The sequence below is a fragment of the Trifolium pratense genome, linkage group LG2, assembly GCF_020283565.1.
Source record: "Trifolium pratense cultivar HEN17-A07 linkage group LG2, ARS_RC_1.1, whole genome shotgun sequence".
Lineage (NCBI taxonomy): Eukaryota > Viridiplantae > Streptophyta > Magnoliopsida > Fabales > Fabaceae > Trifolium > Trifolium pratense.
The window spans coordinates 14,589,768-14,607,667 of NC_060060.1; the positions used below are offsets into that span (position 1 = coordinate 14,589,768).

At 34.9% G+C, this 17,900-nt stretch overlaps 4 protein-coding genes across 7 annotated transcripts; all 4 read left to right on the forward strand.

The window, feature by feature from the left end:
- LOC123907451 (protein root UVB sensitive 1, chloroplastic-like) lies at positions 1–4,637 on the forward strand. Its single transcript, XM_045957742.1, has 6 exons — positions 1–1,192; positions 2,183–2,239; positions 2,441–2,639; positions 2,920–3,035; positions 3,138–3,314; positions 3,745–4,637. Exons 1-6 carry the CDS (start codon positions 230–232, stop codon positions 4,012–4,014), a joined length of 1,782 nt encoding a protein of 593 aa, XP_045813698.1. The 5' UTR covers positions 1–229; the 3' UTR covers positions 4,015–4,637.
- A 422-nt stretch (positions 4,638–5,059) lies between these two features.
- LOC123907453 (bifunctional peptidase and (3S)-lysyl hydroxylase JMJD7) lies at positions 5,060–8,520 on the forward strand. Its single transcript, XM_045957743.1, has 4 exons — positions 5,060–5,957; positions 7,173–7,348; positions 7,875–7,945; positions 8,027–8,520. Exons 1-4 carry the CDS (start codon positions 5,295–5,297, stop codon positions 8,167–8,169), a joined length of 1,053 nt encoding a protein of 350 aa, XP_045813699.1. The 5' UTR covers positions 5,060–5,294; the 3' UTR covers positions 8,170–8,520.
- Positions 8,521–9,191: 671 nt separating this feature from the next.
- LOC123907456 (3-hydroxy-3-methylglutaryl-coenzyme A reductase 1-like) lies at positions 9,192–15,045 on the forward strand. Of its 4 annotated transcripts, none has more exons than XM_045957749.1 (5): positions 9,192–9,563; positions 9,805–9,966; positions 10,050–13,800; positions 13,922–14,103; positions 14,228–15,045. In XM_045957749.1, the coding sequence occupies exons 3-5, from the start codon at positions 12,872–12,874 to the stop codon at positions 14,815–14,817; spliced, it is 1,701 nt and encodes a 566-aa protein (XP_045813705.1). In that variant the 5' UTR covers positions 9,192–9,563; positions 9,805–9,966; positions 10,050–12,871; the 3' UTR covers positions 14,818–15,045. The 4 variants fall into 4 exon arrangements, with proteins under 4 accessions (XP_045813705.1, XP_045813706.1, XP_045813707.1 ...); XM_045957750.1 differs by having other exon boundaries at positions 10,940–13,800; XM_045957751.1 differs by having other exon boundaries at positions 9,888–9,966.
- A 1,117-nt stretch (positions 15,046–16,162) lies between these two features.
- Positions 16,163–17,698, forward strand: LOC123907457 (pentatricopeptide repeat-containing protein At1g31790). Its single transcript, XM_045957753.1, has one exon. The coding sequence runs from the start codon at positions 16,204–16,206 to the stop codon at positions 17,491–17,493; it is 1,290 nt and encodes a 429-aa protein (XP_045813709.1). The 5' UTR covers positions 16,163–16,203; the 3' UTR covers positions 17,494–17,698.
- Positions 17,699–17,900: the final 202 nt, after the last annotated feature.

The following is a 17,900-nucleotide window of genomic DNA, read 5'->3' on the forward strand; positions in this document are numbered from 1 at the left end:
GAGAAATAAAAATATATTTTTGAGTAAAATATTTTATTTTTCTAAAAATATATGAAAAACAAAAAATAGAGAGCAAATGAGCATTGATACTGAGAGAGTCGTCCTCAAATTTCAACAACACTGAATTTTGATGCAATATTCATTCCCTTCCCATGTGATGTGTTGACCTTTTTTCCTCTCTTCAATTTCATTCACAGAGACAAATTTCATTGCTACTACACTCTACAACATGCTCTGCACTTCCATCTCCTCCTCTTCCCTTTTCACTCCTCCTCTTCATCTCCGCCACCGTCCACCACCACATTTCCCCGCCGCCAATTTTCACCCTTTTCCCTCCATTCAACTAACCCATTCTCACCCTTTTCGCCTTTCTGCCCTTCCCATATTCACCGCCAACAACAACAATGGTGGTAGTGGTAGTGGTGGTGGTGGTGGTTTCTGGGGTAATAATAACCCTTTTGACTCAGATGATGATGATTCTTCTTCAGGTTCTCGTTACACCCTTTTCTTTACCTTACTATTCTCTTCCATTACATTTTGTTTCTGCAACCTCCTTCTAACCAAATTCGCTATGGCAAATGTTGCAAATAACCCTTCTTTATCATCATCTTCTGATCAAAATCAAATTTTGACACAACCCATTTACGAATTCAAAGCTGGAAACTTAATCAAGATTTTCCCTGATTATTTAAATGACATTTTCATTGCTTCCAATCCTGGGTTGTTTTCGGAATTATCTTCCCTTAAATCTTCACAAGTTCCAAGCTTTTTATATAACAAATGCAGGGAATTCTTTGTTAGGTTAATGCTTCCTGAAGGTTTTCCTAACAGTGTGACAAGTGATTATTTGGAGTATTCATTGTGGAGAGGAGTTCAAGGTGTTGCTTGTCAAGTTAGTGGTGTTTTGGCAACTCAAGCTTTGCTTTATGCTGTTGGATTGGGAAAAGGGGCTATTCCAACTGCTGCTGCTATTAATTGGGTGCTTAAAGATGGAATTGGGTATCTTAGTAAGATTTTGTTGTCTGATTTCGGTCGGCATTTTGATGTTAATCCTAAAGGGTGGAGATTGTTTGCTGATCTTCTTGAAAATGCTGCTTTTGGTTTGGAAATGTGTACTCCTGCTTTTCCTCATTTGTTTGTGCCTATTGGTGCTTTTGCTGGTGCTTCTCGCTCTGCTGCTTCTTTGATTCAGGTGATCATGGCTGTTTTTGTTGTATATGAAACTCTAGAAACTTATCTATTAACTGGTTTTACATTGTGTTTGGAATTGTATAGTCAATTAAGCTGTTTTAGGTAGTTTTAATGCCTTTTTGGATTGATTTATTTGAGTTTATCTGTTGATATAAGCTCTTGTGAGACCATTTGGTAGACCTTATGAAAACGGCTTGTGAGATGTCCGTAAACTGTTTTCAGCTTATTTCTATAAGCTCTCCAGAAAAGCTTATGTAAATAGTTTATAGCTTAAGTGAAAGCAATTTGATTTATTTTATCTTTTGTTATAGAAAAAACTTCAATACAAACTCTTATATGATAAGAGCTTAATTAAGTCTCAGTGAGATAATATGTAAAAAGTGCTTGTTAACCAACCATTCAGTGGTCTTGCTCCCTTGATTTTCAAACTACTCATCTGCATGATTACAGATTGGATTTAAAACCGCTTTGCAACAATATGAAAATTGTTAAACTAGTGTACTTAAATTTTAAAATAATTTGCACTAGTTGCTTTCCTTTCAATCTTTATTAATTTCAATCTTTACCATAGTGTTCCTAGAATGATCTAATGAAAGCTAACATCAGGATTGGGGATTTGGGGTGGGTGGATATTAGAAACTGAGATGCATAGAAAGTAAACGAAAATGATGGAAAGAGAGGATTCAAGAGTGTTGAATCTAAGAGAATTTTGTATATTTCAATCTGGTTTATATAAGAGTACAATGATGTATTTATAGTACAACTAGTTGTGACTAACTTCTAACTGAATTCCTAACAAGGACTAGCAGAATTCTGACTTAGGGAGAAGAGAAGCTTGTGTCATAAACTAATTCTGAATAAAATATAGTAGCCCGATATATATATTTCTAATAGTGAATATGTGAAGTGAAAGTACATTTTGTTTCATCTATTTTGAAAATTTAGCCATTTAACATTGAATTATATTTAAAAGCTGATTTCGTCTTCACAGGCTTCAACCAGGAGCTGTTTCTTTGCTGGTTTTGCTGCTCAAAGGAATTTTGCTGAGGTGAAAAATAGAGTCTTTTCAGTTTGAATATATAGCAGTTTTGATTTAATGATGCAGCAGCAGCACAGTTATCATTGTTTGGAAGATCTCCATCTGCTACTACTACTAGTAGCATGGATCATGAATTATTTATTTTTTCAACAAATGTTTCTTTTACTAGTATATGTTATTTTCTTTCTGAAAATTAACTATGAATTATAGGTAATTGCTAAAGGTGAAGTTCAAGGAATGGCAAGCAGGTTTATTGGTATTGGGCTTGGTATAGGACTGGGTAACTGCATAGGCTCTTCCACGCCTCTTGTTCTTGCTTCTTTTTGCGTCGTGACTTGGATCCACATGTACTCAAATCTAAAGTCATACCAGTCCATTCAAATACGGACTTTAAATCCTTATCGTGCAAGTAATTTCTAATCTCTCTCTTTAAGTCTCTCACACCCAATTTTGTTGAAGTTGAGTTCTGTTACTCTTAAAAGAATTCTGTTGTAAATCGTACAAATTTAGGTCGCCTGTGATAGACCTAAAATGGGTTCACCCTTCCACGGACCTTGCAATGGGAGACTTAGAAATGTTTTTTTAATCAATTGTTGAAGGACTTTTGGAATCTAGAAATGCTACTAGGGTTTGATTTGTTTGTTAAAAGGTCAAAAAATTTATGTTTTGTTTATTGATTACTTTACCAGGTTTGGTTTTCAGTGAATATCTACTGAGTGGTCAAGCTCCTCCGGTTAAAGAGGTCAATGCCGAGGAGCCACTATTTCCAGCTGTACCGATATTAAATGCATCTTTTGCAAACAAAGTGAGTTAATCTTGATTTTGTTATAGTTAATATAAAATTTCAAATCTTTAAAACAAAGTGATATGTATGTATGTGTTACTTATGACTTCACTTTTATAATAGGCACAATCAATTGTTTTATCATCTGAAGCAAAAGATGCAGCTGTAGAAATTGAAAGCCGTCTGCAGCTTGGATCAAAACTTAGTGAAATTATCAACAATAAGGAGGAAGTGCTTGCTCTCTTTTCACTTTATAAAAATGAAGGCTACATCTTGTCTGAGCACACGGGAAAATTCTGTGTAAGTTGGCAACTTTATTCACTTTCAATTGTGATTGTCTGAGCTGCCTTTTGTTCCTTTTCTCTGAGCTGATTCATATTTAATTTCAGGGTTAAATATGTTCTTAGTCCCTATAAAATTACAATGTTTTAAGTCTAGTCCCTGTGTAAACTTTATTCCCTATTTCGAGTTTTTTTTTCAAAAAATGAATGCTTTTAGTCCCAATAAAAGCAAAATAGGGAGTAGAATAAAATTTTTCTAAGGACTAAACTTGAAAAATGGGGAATTTACGGGGGACTAAACTTTACTATTTGTCAATTGGTTTGCCCTCTTTGTGGCATTAAAAAATTGGTACAACAAGTTTACTTGCCTCAACTTGCGAGGGAACTATAACTACAAACATTTTCTATCGTGTTTCATGGGTCATAACTAAGACATGTTCTTGATTCAGGTGGTGCTTAAAGAAAATTGTTCACAGGTGGATATGCTCAAGGCATTGTTTCAGGTTAACTATCTTTATTGGTTAGAGAAGAATGCAGGAATTGAAGGAAGAGGAGCCCTTTATGACTGTAAACCCGGTGGTAGGCTGCAGATATCTCTAGAATACGCGGAAAGAGAATTCAATCATGTTAGAAATGATGGAGAATCAGTTGGTTGGATCACAGACGGGCTTATTGCAAGGCCTTTGCCTAACAGGATTCGGCCGGGAAATACAGAGTGAGTAGCTGATATGGTGAATGGCTGGTGGTTTTTCGTACCAGAACACTTACTGCATTGTTTTTCAAGGGCATTGATTGGTTAGTTGACGATGGTGCAAAACATGCAAATCTGCTGATGTAATGGCAGGAAAACAACTTCAAATTGTTGAAGCCACATGGTGTGACTAAAATCACAAGCCAAAATGCCAATTAACCTGCCTTTTGTCAATGTCAGTGATTGGACTGACCTGGAAATAACTGGGAAACAGAAAACAAGAAAGATTTTAAGCGGAAGATCGATTGCCTCATACCCATAGTTTGAAGTAATTGGTTTGAGATGTGTGTCTAAATGTTAAACTTCTTTTGCTTGCTCCTGAGCTAAATTTGTATAGTTTGCACAAAATCTCTCTCACACACAAATTTGATGTTATTTGACAAATATACACCGTGTTTGTGCCTCAAATGATACAAATACCTACATGCCATTTTGCTAAAATAGATAGATAGGATTTTGCAACTTTTGTAATATTTTTGTTATCATCAAGTCTATAAGGAGAGTCTAAAGATTAGTTCAATAAGTAGCAGAATCTCATGACTTCAAGGATTACAACGAGCTTTCTTATCTACTCAACATGGTATCTCATAACATGACATTCCCTTTAAGATCCTATGTCCATTATTTATCACTCTATTGGCATTGATTTGGTGCTAATATTTTTCATTTGGCACCTTGACGCATCTATCACTAACGAGGGATGTAACTTAATTCAACATATATGTAGTCCTTTCCATAGCTCAACTCTTAACAAAAACACCAATTCTTTTAATTTTATTTCATATGAAGACTAGTTTATCATATTAGTATCATATTGAGTTTTCTCTAAAAACAATCTATAAATAATCATTTAATTAAGCTATCGTCCTATATTCAAACTCTTCTCGTCAATGAAGGAAGGTTGACTCAGTTGATAAAAAGAGTCGGTGGCTCATCATGCTTTTTATATTCTGTCATCTCTTCAGTTTTAATCTAACAGTTGATATTTATATACAGAGAAAATTAATGTAAACAAAAGTCTAGAAGAGAGATAAAATGTATTAGCGCAAAATCAAAGGAAAGAGAAAAAGTGCATAAAACAATTCAGATTCGTTGGAGTCACTAGGGTGAGGGAGACTGAGGTTATTCAACGAGTCTGAGGTCTCCCTCACCCTAGTCTAGTGAGCCCCTACTCCAAGTCACCTACCTAAACTTTTGTTCATCATCTCTATATTCAAACTACTCTTGCACATAGAACAACAAATAACAATGGAGGAAAAAATTGAAGAACTATGGAGAGAAATCAGAGAAGTAAGTTTAGGAAACAATGGAAGTATAGAAAGATTAGAATCTCCACCAACACCACTTCAATTCCTCAAAAACTTCATCACCCCAAACAAACCCTGCATCATTTCCAACTCCATCACACACTGGCCATCACTCTCTCTTTGGGCCAATCCTTCCTATCTCACTCAAACCCTCTCTTCCACCACCGTCTCCCTACACCTCACTCCCACCGGCGCCGCCGATTCTCTCACCACTCTCCCCTCCTCTTCTTCCCTCTGTTTCGCCTCCGCACACGTCCAGCGTGTCCCATTCCCTGAAGCACTCCGTCTCATCAATTCATCAAACCCTTCCAAATGTGTGGCTTACGCGCAGCAGCAAAATGATTGCTTTCGTTCTGAATATTCTTCTCTTGCGCAAGATTGTGATTCGGATATTTGTTGGGCTACTGAAGCTTTTGGTTCGGAACCTGAAGCTGTTAATCTTTGGATTGGTAATCGATATTCCTCTACTTCGTTTCATAAGGATCATTATGAGAATTTGTATGCTGTTGTTTGTGGTGAAAAACGGTTTCTTTTGTTTCCTCCTACTGATGTTCATAGATTCTACATTCGTCATTACCCTGCTGCTACTTATTCATATTCTGAGGTATAATCGCTTATTTATTTAATTCATTTTCTTGTTAATTTCATAGTGTGTGTCGTTTTTATGGCTGTTTGGATCGACTTAGTTGAACTTATTTCCTAGCATAAGGATCTGTTGAGGTTGAAGTACCTGTGAGACTGTGAGAAAACTTTAGGAAATTACTTATGAAAATAGCTTATAGCTGATATGATCATAATTTGAGGGTCTGGTAAAAATAAGCTATAAGCTAGCTGATAAGCTAGCTGATAGCTGAAAAGCTAGCTTATAGCTGATAGCTGAAAAGCTAGCTTATTGAAATTAAAGTGTTTGGTAAAATTAGCTTTTAAAGTGGTTATTAAATATAAAATTACATAATTGATAGTGGGTAGTTTTTTTTTAGAGTGGGTAGTTATTAAATTGAAGGGTAAAAATGGAATAAAGTGTAAAAAGCTATAAGCTATAAGCTCAAACGCTATTTGAAATAGCATCTAAAAAAAAGCTATAAGCTAGTTTAAAAAGCTTCTTACCAAACACCTCTAATTTTTTGAAACAAGCTTATAAGCTCATATAATAAGCTATAAGCTAGCTTATTTGTGTTACCAAACACACCCTGACTTGATTTTATCTTTAATTTTAGAAATAACTTATATATTAGCATAAGCACTTATGCTATAGAAACTTAGGGCCCGTTTGGATTTGACTTATTTTTGAGCTTATGAAAATAGCTTATACAAATAAATAAACTATTATGTTACTTAATAAGTTTTCACTATAAAAAATTGTGTCTTTATAAGCTGTTTTTTCATAAATTACCTTGAAAACCTTATAATAATACAAACACAAAAGCTTATTTATTTGCATAAACTGTTTCGCATAAGCTCAAAAATAAGCCAATCCAAACGGACCATTAAGTTGTTACTCAACATGGCTACTTTTAATGATGGGGTTTGTGTCTGTTTGAATTGACTTTTGAGTTTTGAGTTTATCTACTGAAATAAGCACTTGTGAGACCGAGAGTTTCTGGAAACAACTAGTAACATGTCCATAAGCTCTTTAGGATCGCTTATTATATTATAAGTTTATAACAACTTATAGTATATATGAAAATAGTTTGACTTTGGTTGACTTTTTGTTACAGACATACACTATTCATAAACAGTTATATGATAAGCGTTTATGCTATAGTTACTTAATTAAGGTTTTAGCTTTTGGAGTTGAATTCATTTTGTGTGTTTGTAGGATACTGGAGAGTTTGATTTGGAACTTGAGAAGCCGACTAGGTATGTGCCTTGGTGTAGTGTGGACCCTTTTCCTTCACCGGAGAACTTAGAGGACGAGATTTCCAAGTTTCCTTTATACTTCAATGGCCCTCCACCCTTTGAGTGTACTGTCAAGGCTGGAGAGATTCTCTACTTGTATGGTTCCCTTCTTTTGCTGTACATTGCATCATAAATTTTGTGTTTTTTTAATCTTTCTTCTGTTGTATGATAATGGAATACTGATCTCACACACTCATCATACATCGTACTTTTCAGTTAGTCCATTTTCTCTAACACTATTTTTTTTGGACACATTTTCTCTAACACTACTGAACTTGATTGATTCGATGATTAATTTCAGCAGTTTTAAGTTTTAACTAGTTTTATTGACATTAATCTTGCAAACATATTAAGCATTCATTCTGTTTTTTGATTCGGCATATAACACTGCCAGATAACCATATAAAACTTACCTAAGTATGCTGTCCAACATTTTTGCCATACAGCGTAAAGAGTGAATGCAAGAAATTTATGATATTTGTGTTATTATATGACCAAGAACAGTATTGGGACTTGGAATTAATCATGGATTCGAATTATCACTAATCTTATTATTGAATGTCCTTTCTGTGTGCATATGTGTACTATGGTAATGCTGGTAATTACTATGGAATGAATGCAGGCCAAGCATGTGGTTCCATCATGTTAGACAGAGTGGGGAAGATGGAGAATTAACTATTGCAGTAAATTATTGTAAGGATCAATCCTCCTCTTTTCTGGTCCATATCCAATAATGTTAATAAGAAATTTTGATTCAAGTTGTATTTTATGCAGGGTATGATATGCAGTTTGATATTAAGTATGCTTATTTCAACTTCTTACAATCGATTGATTACCGAAATCCTACGATTCCAATGATGCCCGAGAAATTGTGCGAAGAGATAGATTCAGGTCCTGATGACGATGACACTAGATGAGTTCTCATTTCTCAGCCGGTGATATTCTGCAATGTGAGGGCTTCAAGCCAATGCCAAGGACCAAAAAAGTCAAGGTCGCATGAGCAAACACAATAGAAACGAAGTGGGGAAACATTTTCCCAAAGCATGCAATGCAACTACTTATTTGCTGTTATCTTGACTTGTGCCAAGTGCCAACACAATTTTGTCCTGTCCTTCATTTGTATCATATGATATGATGTCAATTCACCCCTTTACCATGTCTCCTTTCTGGTGGGAGTATTGTAACAAACCTGGTTGAGGAAACTGTCCCAAAACAAACATCTATAGCTTTTCTTAGATGGATTTTTCTAATTGCTTTTCACTTTTTAATTTTTCCACTATGTACCTTTTATCTTCAAGGGAATTTGAACTCAATACCTAAAGATTACAATATGTTAAAGCTCTTACCACTGAGCTAACACCTCAAATATATATAATCAAGAGACTAATTTGCTAGTAATAAATGATATATTTAAAAAAGTAATTTGAAACTAATTCGATAAAAATTAGTAGAATATCAAATTGCTCGACATAATTCAAAATTTGGCTCTTGTCTATTCATATAAGTTTTGATAGAATAGAAACAAATAACATAGCTCGTTTTTTTTAACAAGAGCAACATTAGCCTATTTTTTACAACTTATTATCAATTTATTCCATAAGTTTATCCACTTATTATTTGTTCCATAAGTTTAATTACTTATTCTCAATTTAGTCCATAATATATTCTTTAAAAGATTAACATGAGTAAAATTTAACGGAGTTTTTTTTTTTTTTTTTTTTTTGAAAAAGTTAAATTAGTCCACCCAAATTGCCATTAGAGATAATCGAACCTAAGACCTTAAGGAGGAGTACACTCTCAGATCTCAAGCCAATACTATCGGACCAACACCAACCCAAGTGAGTTAAAATTTAACAGAGTTAAAAATGTTTTTAAAATATTTATAAAATTAAGGTTTAATTTAAGAATGGCTTACAAAAATCAAAGACTGATTTGAGTGTAAGGTTCCGTCTAAAAATAGAAAGTGAAAAAGCAAGTATGAAGTTTGTAATCCCAGCTCAATTCAATACAACAACTTAAGCCTTTGGGCTTTGACGCAGAAACTCGCCCAGAGATATGTAATAAATACAATTCTGTAGAAGAATATATTGCCTGTCTCCCGAGAAGTCACTTGGTTGAGGAGTTAATCCTCAATCTAGAGAAACTCGGTTCGAGACCCGGCACCGAGAGAAAGAAGAAGAGAGAAAGAAGCAAATATGAGGTATTCCAAAATACCTCTCTTTTGCTGCTCTCCTCTCCTCTGCTTGCGTAGCGTCTTTAATCCCTTTCTCGCTCTCTTCATCTTTTGTATACCATTCTTCTCTTCCTCACGGTTGGTTTATTCTTCTTTTTTGCAAATTTCAGATATTTATTTCATTTTCAATTGTTTTGCTTCAAGTTTTATGAGACTCTAGTTTTGTGGGTCTGTGCAATTTTAACATCTATGAACTTAGATTATAGACATGTCATAGACTCTAGTGTGTTATTTTTAATGATGGGGTTTCAGTTTTATTATTAAAGATTTTAGCTTTTGGAGTTTAAGTCATTTGGGGTGTTGTTTGTTTTGTTTGTAGGATACTGGTTTCTTCATTCAATCATTTTTTGAGTGTATATGGTAATGCTGCTGATAATGAGAGGATGGAATGAATGAATGCAGGCCAACCATGCATGTTATTTGATCATGTTAGGCAGAGTGGGGATGGATGATGGAGAATTAACTATTGCAGTATGCTATTGTAAGGATCAATCCTACTTTTTTCTGGTCCCATATTCAATGTTAATATGAAAGTTTGATTAATACAAGTTGTATTTTATGCAGGGTGTGATATGCAGTTTGACATTAAGTATGCTTATTTTACTTTACAATCTATTGATTACCGATATCCTACGAGTCAAGTGATGTTTGAGAAATTGCGCAAAGAGATAGATTTGAGTAGTGTAAATAGGAACCACTTTATATAGTATATACCTCAGGAATCTGGTTTGAAGTAAATTGGGCCTATATAGTGTTACTAGATTTCTTTACGCCACCTACTAGTACCCCTGTGACCTTATTCTGATTTTGCTTCATTTGATGAGTTCTAGTGTTATGCTTTTATGAGTTATCAATTGGAAAAGTTGATTTGTTTCCATCAGATGCTAATGTTATAGATGCTGTTGTATATTTTGGATACATGGTGAATTTTACCTTGTGTCTGAATTTATTTACAATGTTCTTTTTTTGTTTTAGGATTTGTATAATGAATTGTTTTAATTAGGTCCATGTTGCTTTAGGGGCAACTTGTGGTGTTGGTATTTAAATAATCTTATGATCTTCTTTATAGAAGCTGAGGAGCCCAAGGCCCAACAGATTCAGTGAGGAAATTTACATCACAACTTAATTCTTGTGATCTTTTTTTAATAATCTTATGTAAGTTAATGTAATATGCACTTTTCACATGGAACTTTCGCTTATTGTGTCACGAAAATGTGGTTTCACTTGAAAAATGTTAGATTGTAAATATACTTGTATCATTGAACTTCTTGGAGAAAGTGGTAGCTCTGTGTTTAACTTCTAGGATGAACTGCAAGCAAATTAATTATGTGTATCAGTTGTGAAGGAAAGTAGCCCATGCATTTTTCTGCACCTTCTAGTTTGATGAGCAACAATTCTTTTTTAACTTCTCTAATCTGTTTCTTTTCTCTAATCTGTATCTTTATGTTTTATAGAACCAAGATAACTAATGATGGTAACCTTCCAACGCCTGCAACTTCAGAGCGTACAGTTTCTACCCCTTCACCCGCAGTCTCTAACAGTGCAATGTTACCTACTCAAACTAAGAAGCGTAAGAACCATTCAGAGTCATGGAATCATTTCAGATTAGTGTGTGACATAGAAAAGAAAGCTGCATGCCATTGTTAGGGTAAAAAAATCAAGTATGATAATGGAACTAGTTTTGTGCGTCCTCATCTCAATAAATGCTGTGATTACAAGAGGCAAAGATTGTAATCTTCAATGACAAGTGCGGAAGGACATGTGAATTCTCCTTTAGTTGCCAAGTGTGACGAAGAGGCAATTCGAAGAGCAATGGTGAAGATGTTCACATGCTGTGTGGTACGTTAGATCTTCTCCTGTGAAACTTGTTAAATTCATGGAATTATTGATGAGAGCATTGACTATAGAGGCCCAATTTGCCTAGATGTTGAGACTCTTTGTACTCAACATATATAATGTTAGTAGCTGCACTGAAACATGAAAAAACCTTTGAAGAGTTAAGTTTTCAAGATCAAAAGTATGTGAATGAGTTGACAAAGAAGGGAAAAGGTGTCCCGACGCAAGAGCTTAATTCTTAAATGTTTAGACCTCCTTAAATTAATAAATCCATATCAGGCATTTTATGTGAAGTTTGTCATTATTACTTATAAGTTTTATAGGTGCTTGTAGATCATATATTCTATAATTTCTAGTTCTAGCTGATTCTTTTTACCCCTTCCGTGTGTGGATTGAAATTACAAGACTCTTAGGGGTCATTTACTTTATGAAAACATAAATTTTATGTTTTCATTCTCTAAAATATGTTTATTTTAACTTGCTAATAAGAAAACGTGTGACTCATAAAATGAACAATTTTGATGGAAACAAGAAGAAAGGGTAGTTAGAGATGATGCATTTTGAAAATAATAAAAACAATATTTTGACATTTTCATTGTTTCCTAAAAGTGGACACAATTATTCACTTGAAGACTTCAGTATATCCTTATTAGCAAGTAAAATTAACACTAATATTAGAAAATGAAAATAGAAAACATTTTCACAAAGTAAATGAGACCTTAGTTGTCTTTACACATAGTCACATACTAAGTAGCAATTGATTGGACTTCATTTTCATTTAGACAATATGCAGGCTCCATATAGGATTTACTAGAATGACACTGTAGAGTGATATAATTCAATTCTAGTCTAATTACTCAAACATGATACAGTATAGATTAAGAACAAATAACATAATGTGTTGAGTGAGCTATAATTTGATGATAATATGTGATTTGACATAAGAGATTTAATTAGAGTGACATAAAGAACATATAAAAAATAAATATAGATATGGACGATTCAGTAATTCACATAAATGTTTTTCTATATTAAAATTTGAAATCTGACACGCAACTTATTTTTTAAATGTATAAAATGAGCTGTACAATTTGGATAGAAAAACATTTAAATATAATATCAACTTAAATATAATATCAAGTTATCAACACATGTGAGTAGCTAGCTATATATTACTTTAGTTTCTGCAGATTTAGAAATATTATTGTTGAGTCAAGTAAAGGCTTCTAGTGATGCTGTAGTAATGTTAGCATTTCTTTAAGAGGTTCGATTCGATTATTATGTGCTGCACATAAAAATATGTTATCTAAGCATTATAATACTCCCTCATTGTTCACGAGTTCATTAAGATCAACTACTACTTTATCATGTTGGACTCATTTTACAATCTATAAATAACATTCTAAATCTTGGCATTCATTTTCAAGTTTCAACCAATTAGTACCAATCATCCCCTAAACTAAAACAATATTTGCTTCTCTCCTTTCTTTTTCCTTCTATCCATTTTCGGATTTCGAACTATCAAAAATCTTTCACTTAACCGGAGAGAAATGGACGTTCACCAGCAAAGCGTGAACGCCATCATACGTTCTGATCCCTCCGGCAAATCTTCAAAAACGAAGAAGCAAAAGCAGGATTCACAGTCACAACCTTCACTGTACTTAGCAAATGCAGTTTTCTTCGTTCTCTTCTTCTCGGTTGCATACTTTCTTCTTCAACGGTGGCGTGAGAAGATCCGAACCTCTACACCTCTCCACGTCCTCACAATCTCTGAGATGGTTGCTGTTGTTTCCCTCATTGCTTCCTTTATCTACCTTATGGCTTTCTTCGGCATTGCCTTTATCCTTAATCCCATTTCCATTCTTGAAGAAGAAGATGATGAAGCCGTCATTGAAAAATACTCCGGTTCATGCCTCGCCGGAGTGTCTCCCAAGCTACCTCCGCTGCCACCGAAAATCTTAGCCGAAAAAGTTGCTCCAGCACCAGTGCTCCTTTCCATGGAAGACGAGGAAGTTGTCGGTGCAGTGGTATCAGGATCAATTCCATCTTACTCGCTTGAATCGAAGCTCGGAGATTGCAAACGTGCAGCAGCTATTCGGAACCAAGCAGTGGAGAGAGTGACCGGAAGGTCACTTGAGGGTTTACCAATGGAAGGTTTTGATTACGATTCTATATTAGGACAGTGTTGTGAGATGCCGATAGGTTTTGTTCAGATTCCGGTGGGAGTTGCTGGTCCTTTGTTGCTCGACGAGAATGAGTACACGGTTCCAATGGCAACGACTGAAGGTTGTTTGGTTGCAAGTACTAACAGAGGCTGTAAAGCTATTTATGTTTCTGGTGGTGCTTCCGCCGTTGTCCTCCGTGATGGCATGACTAGAGCCCCCGTTGTTAGATTCAACTCCGCCAAAAGAGCTTCTCAGTTAAAGTTCTTTTTAGAAGATCCTCAAAGTTTTGATTCCCTCTCTCACACTTTCAACAAGTAATTTTCTATTTCAAATTTCTCTATACTTTTTCCAGAAATTATTATTTTTGCTTTCAGCCCTCTGATAGAAAGCGTGTCCGGTGTCTCACAGTATAATTGATTTTGTTTTGATATTCAGGTCAAGTAGATTTGCAAGATTACAGAGCATTAAAGCTAATATGGCAGGAAAGAATTTATACATTAGATTCACTTGTTCAACTGGTGATGCAATGGGGATGAACATGGTGTCAAAAGGTGTACAAAACGTACTTGATTTTCTTCAAAATGATTTTCCTGATATGGAAGTTATCGGTATATCAGGTAAACATTACATCACATAAACAACATTTTATGTTTATTTTTACTATTTGCTTATTTATAGTATAGTATAATATGGTCAAACTGGTTACTGAAATTGTGATTTAATGTGTTTTGGTGATAATAGGAAATTTTTGTTCGGACAAGAAAGCTGCGGCAGTGAATTGGATTGAAGGGAGAGGAAAATCTGTTGTGTGTGAGGCTGTGATTAAGGAAGAGGTGGTGAAGAAAGTGTTGAAGACTAGTGTTGAGTCTTTGGTTGAGCTTAACATGCTCAAAAACCTTACTGGTTCTGCCATGGCTGGTGCACTTGGCGGATTCAATGCACATGCTAGTAATATTGTTTCTGCTATTTACTTGGCTACAGGTCAAGATCCTGCTCAGGATGTTGAGAGTTCTCATTGTATGACGATGATGGAAGCTGTTAATGATGGCAAAGATCTTCATGTCTCTGTCACTATGCCTTGCATTGAGGTGGGCACAGTAGGAGGGGGCACACAACTTGCATCACAATCAGCTTGTTTGAATTTACTCGGTGTTAAGGGTGCTAGTAAAGAGACACCAGGAGCAAATTCTAGGAAACTTGCAACTATTGTAGCTGGTTCGGTCCTTGCCGGAGAACTCTCACTGATGTCTGCAATTGCAGCTGGGCAGCTTGTTAAGAGCCACATGAAATACAACAGATCTAGCAAAGATGTCACCAAAGTTGCATCATGACTCATGAGCTAGCCATTTGACAATGCCATAACTGATGTCATAAACTTGCATGTATTGTAAAAGACTGCAAAAACATTTGATATATTCTGACACATGTTTAAATTTGCAATTCTCTGCATCATGATTTGTTGCTGTTTCATGATTTGCTTCCTTGTTAATTATTATATATAAAACATGAATATTAGTTATTGCTGCTTAAACAAGTCAGTTTGAACAAACACTTTCTTCAGAATATAAATTTTATTTTCTTCAGAATAGTTTTCAATGAAAGAGGTTTTAAGAATTGAACCGTAGCATATATTTCGGTTCAGTTTGGTTTGGTTCATGAAGTATGCATACTTCTAGTTAAATTAAATTGGTGTCGAGATTCGCTTAGATAAACTCGGATTTGGAAAATTTCTGGTTACACTCTTTAACCCCTGACAGTTTTAAAAAATTAACATTGATCAAATTATCCTTAACATCGTATCAAATTTTCAAGTCTTACATAAACATACTTTGAATATAATTGAACCGAGTTTGAGTAAGATTTATACGTGAATTACGTTTACGTAAACATACTCAAACTAAATTTGCATAAACGTACTTGGACTTACTATTTTGCATAAGATCTAAAAATTCAAAAATATCATGTTGTACATTTACGTAGTTCATATTTTTAAATGTATTTGACTTGAATTTTCCTAAATGTAATTTAACTAAATTTCCGTAAACATATTTTAAATTTTTTTTTTTTGGTCAAGTAGCCTAGTGGCTAGAAAATCCACCTTAAAGATGAATAAGTGGAGTGTTCCGGGTTCGAACTCGGGCTCCTATACATATAGTGTGATATCCCTAGTCCCTACCAACTGAGCTAAGCTCACAGGGACATTTTAAATTAAATTTATGAATATGTTAAAAAAAAAATACTAATACACCTACTTTAATTGAGCTTGCGCATGATACTTAGATGCAAAATAAACAAAAACACAAAGAAACCATCCAAATTCCATTTATCTATGTGAAAGAAGGGGCCCCGTTCATGGTACGCAAGACTCACAGGTCATGTACCGTGCGAGATCAAAATAAACTGGATCTTTTTACTTATGCACGGTAAATGACCTGTGAGTCTTGCGTATCCTAAACAGGGTCGTGAAAGAAATTGTGCAAGTTACTTTAATCTTTGACAAACTTTTTTTTTCCTTTCACATTTGAATTTGAATTGATAATGGTGAAGATAAAGAATAAAGATTGAAAAATGTTTTTTGAAAAAATAAATATGGGCGGGGTAGGGATATTTTGGGAATTACAATTATTTAATTTGCATTATTTAAGAAAAAACGGTGATAATAACAAAAGAAAACACTGTTCGATTCGTCCTATGTTGTCTTTCCAGTTGAATGAGAAATGAAAGCCATCGTTGTTCCACCACCGCCGGCACCACCCATCCGCCGCAATGCAGACAAAACTTCAACCACCACTTGTCCTTCTTCCAACCACCAACTTCACCTTCGTCTACCTCTCTACAACCCCAACCCCAAAAAACTCTCTCTCCTTCCCAATTTCCCTCATCAACCTTCTCCACAACCCATTACTCTTCCGGTGAACAAAAACAATAACAAAAAGGAGAAGAAGAAGAAGAATAAGAGAAGAAAATGTGACACAACTTCACACATTTTGCCCTTAATGGATGCACTTCACTTTCCCATATCCATTGATATTTACACCTCTTTAGTCAAAGAATGCACTCTTTCCGGCGACTCAGAAACCGCTATTGAGTTGTATACACACATCATAAATAGTGGCATTGAACCTCCATTAAACTTGCTCAATCGGATTCTTATCATGTTTGTTTCGTGCGGTTTGTTTGAGAATGCTCGCCATGTGTTTGATGAAATGTCTGTTAGGAATTTTCATTCTTGGGCGATTTTGTTTGTTGGTTATTATGAAAATTCTGATTATGAGAATGCAACGGATGTATTTCTTGGTATGTTATGTCAATTGGGTGTGATGGAGTTTCCGTTTCCTCCATGGATTTGGTCTTGTTTTCTCACGGTTTGTGCCTGCACTTTGAATGTTCCTCTAGGAATGCAAGTTCATGGATGTTTGTTAAAGCTGGGTGCTTGTGACCATGTCCTTGTCAGTAGCTCTTTGATCAGATTTTATGGGAGGTTCAAGTGTTTGGAAGATGCAAACATTGTTTTTAATAAAGTGACGCGGCATAACACGTTGACTTGGACTGCTAAAATTGTCAGTGGTTGTAAAGAAAGGCATTTCTCTGAGGTTCTTGGTGATTTCAAGGAGATGGGAAGGGTAGGGATAAAGAAGGACAGTTTTACATTTTCCAGTGTTCTTAAAGCTTGTGGTAGGATGCATAATCATGGAAGCTGTGGTGAGCAGGTTCATGCTGATGCCATCAAACTGGGAATTGACTCGGATAACTATGTGCAGTGTAGTTTGATAGCTATGTATGGAAGAAGTCGGTTACCGAGAAATGCAAAAATGGTGTTTGAAATGACCCGAAATGAAAGAAATGTTGATAGTTGGAATGCCATGTTTATGGGTTTCATACAGAATGGTTTGTACATTGAAGCTGTTAAGTTTGTGTATCAGATGAAGGAGGCTGGAGTGCAGCCACATGAACCATTGCTTGAAAAACTAAGAATTGCTTGTGGCAGTTCTACATTTCAAGCATGAACTAACTAAGTAGGTTGTACATAGAATGTTAAAGTAGTTGAATGAATAGAAACTTTTAAAATATACAGAAATTTGCACATACTTTTGTAGTTTTAAACTTATGATAGTCTCTAATTGCATATCAAAGTGTTGTAAAGAACTCTAGTTCGAATACATTACAGAGAGTAAAATGCAGATGAATGTGAATCTGGTTTGAGTATAAAAATGCCAATAGCTTGATAAAATCATAGATGCTAAAGGATATTAATTCAAAAACAAAATTTTATTACAAAAGAATATACTTTCAACTTTCAAGGGCAAGGTTCAAAGGAAACTCAGAGAGGAGATAATATTTACACTTCTACTTGTTTATATTTTCTCATTGAGGTTGATTTTTTTTTTTTTTTTTTAATGTACTGAAGTTGGTT

What these genes read in the sequence shown, in the direction of transcription:
- LOC123907451 (XM_045957742.1), top strand. Translation starts at nt 230, where the DNA reads ATGCTCTGCACTTCCATCTCCTCCTCTTCCCTTTTCACTCCTCCTCTT. An exon ending in CTGCTGCTTCTTTGATTCAG is followed by an intron (nt 1,193 to 2,182) that starts GTGATCATGGCT and finishes TCGTCTTCACAG; the next exon opens with GCTTCAACCAGGAGCTGTTT. An exon ending in AGCACACGGGAAAATTCTGT is followed by an intron (nt 3,315 to 3,744) that starts GTAAGTTGGCAA and finishes TTCTTGATTCAG; the next exon opens with GTGGTGCTTAAAGAAAATTG.
- LOC123907453 (XM_045957743.1), top strand. Translation starts at nt 5,295, where the DNA reads ATGGAGGAAAAAATTGAAGAACTATGGAGAGAAATCAGAGAAGTAAGT. An exon ending in CTACTTATTCATATTCTGAG is followed by an intron (nt 5,958 to 7,172) that starts GTATAATCGCTT and finishes GTGTGTTTGTAG; the next exon opens with GATACTGGAGAGTTTGATTT. An exon ending in GCTGGAGAGATTCTCTACTT is followed by an intron (nt 7,349 to 7,874) that starts GTATGGTTCCCT and finishes GAATGAATGCAG; the next exon opens with GCCAAGCATGTGGTTCCATC.
- LOC123907456 (XM_045957749.1), top strand. Translation starts at nt 12,872, where the DNA reads ATGGACGTTCACCAGCAAAGCGTGAACGCCATCATACGTTCTGATCCC. An exon ending in CTCTCTCACACTTTCAACAA is followed by an intron (nt 13,801 to 13,921) that starts GTAATTTTCTAT and finishes TTTGATATTCAG; the next exon opens with GTCAAGTAGATTTGCAAGAT. An exon ending in GGAAGTTATCGGTATATCAG is followed by an intron (nt 14,104 to 14,227) that starts GTAAACATTACA and finishes TGGTGATAATAG; the next exon opens with GAAATTTTTGTTCGGACAAG.
- LOC123907457 (XM_045957753.1), top strand. Translation starts at nt 16,204, where the DNA reads ATGAAAGCCATCGTTGTTCCACCACCGCCGGCACCACCCATCCGCCGC.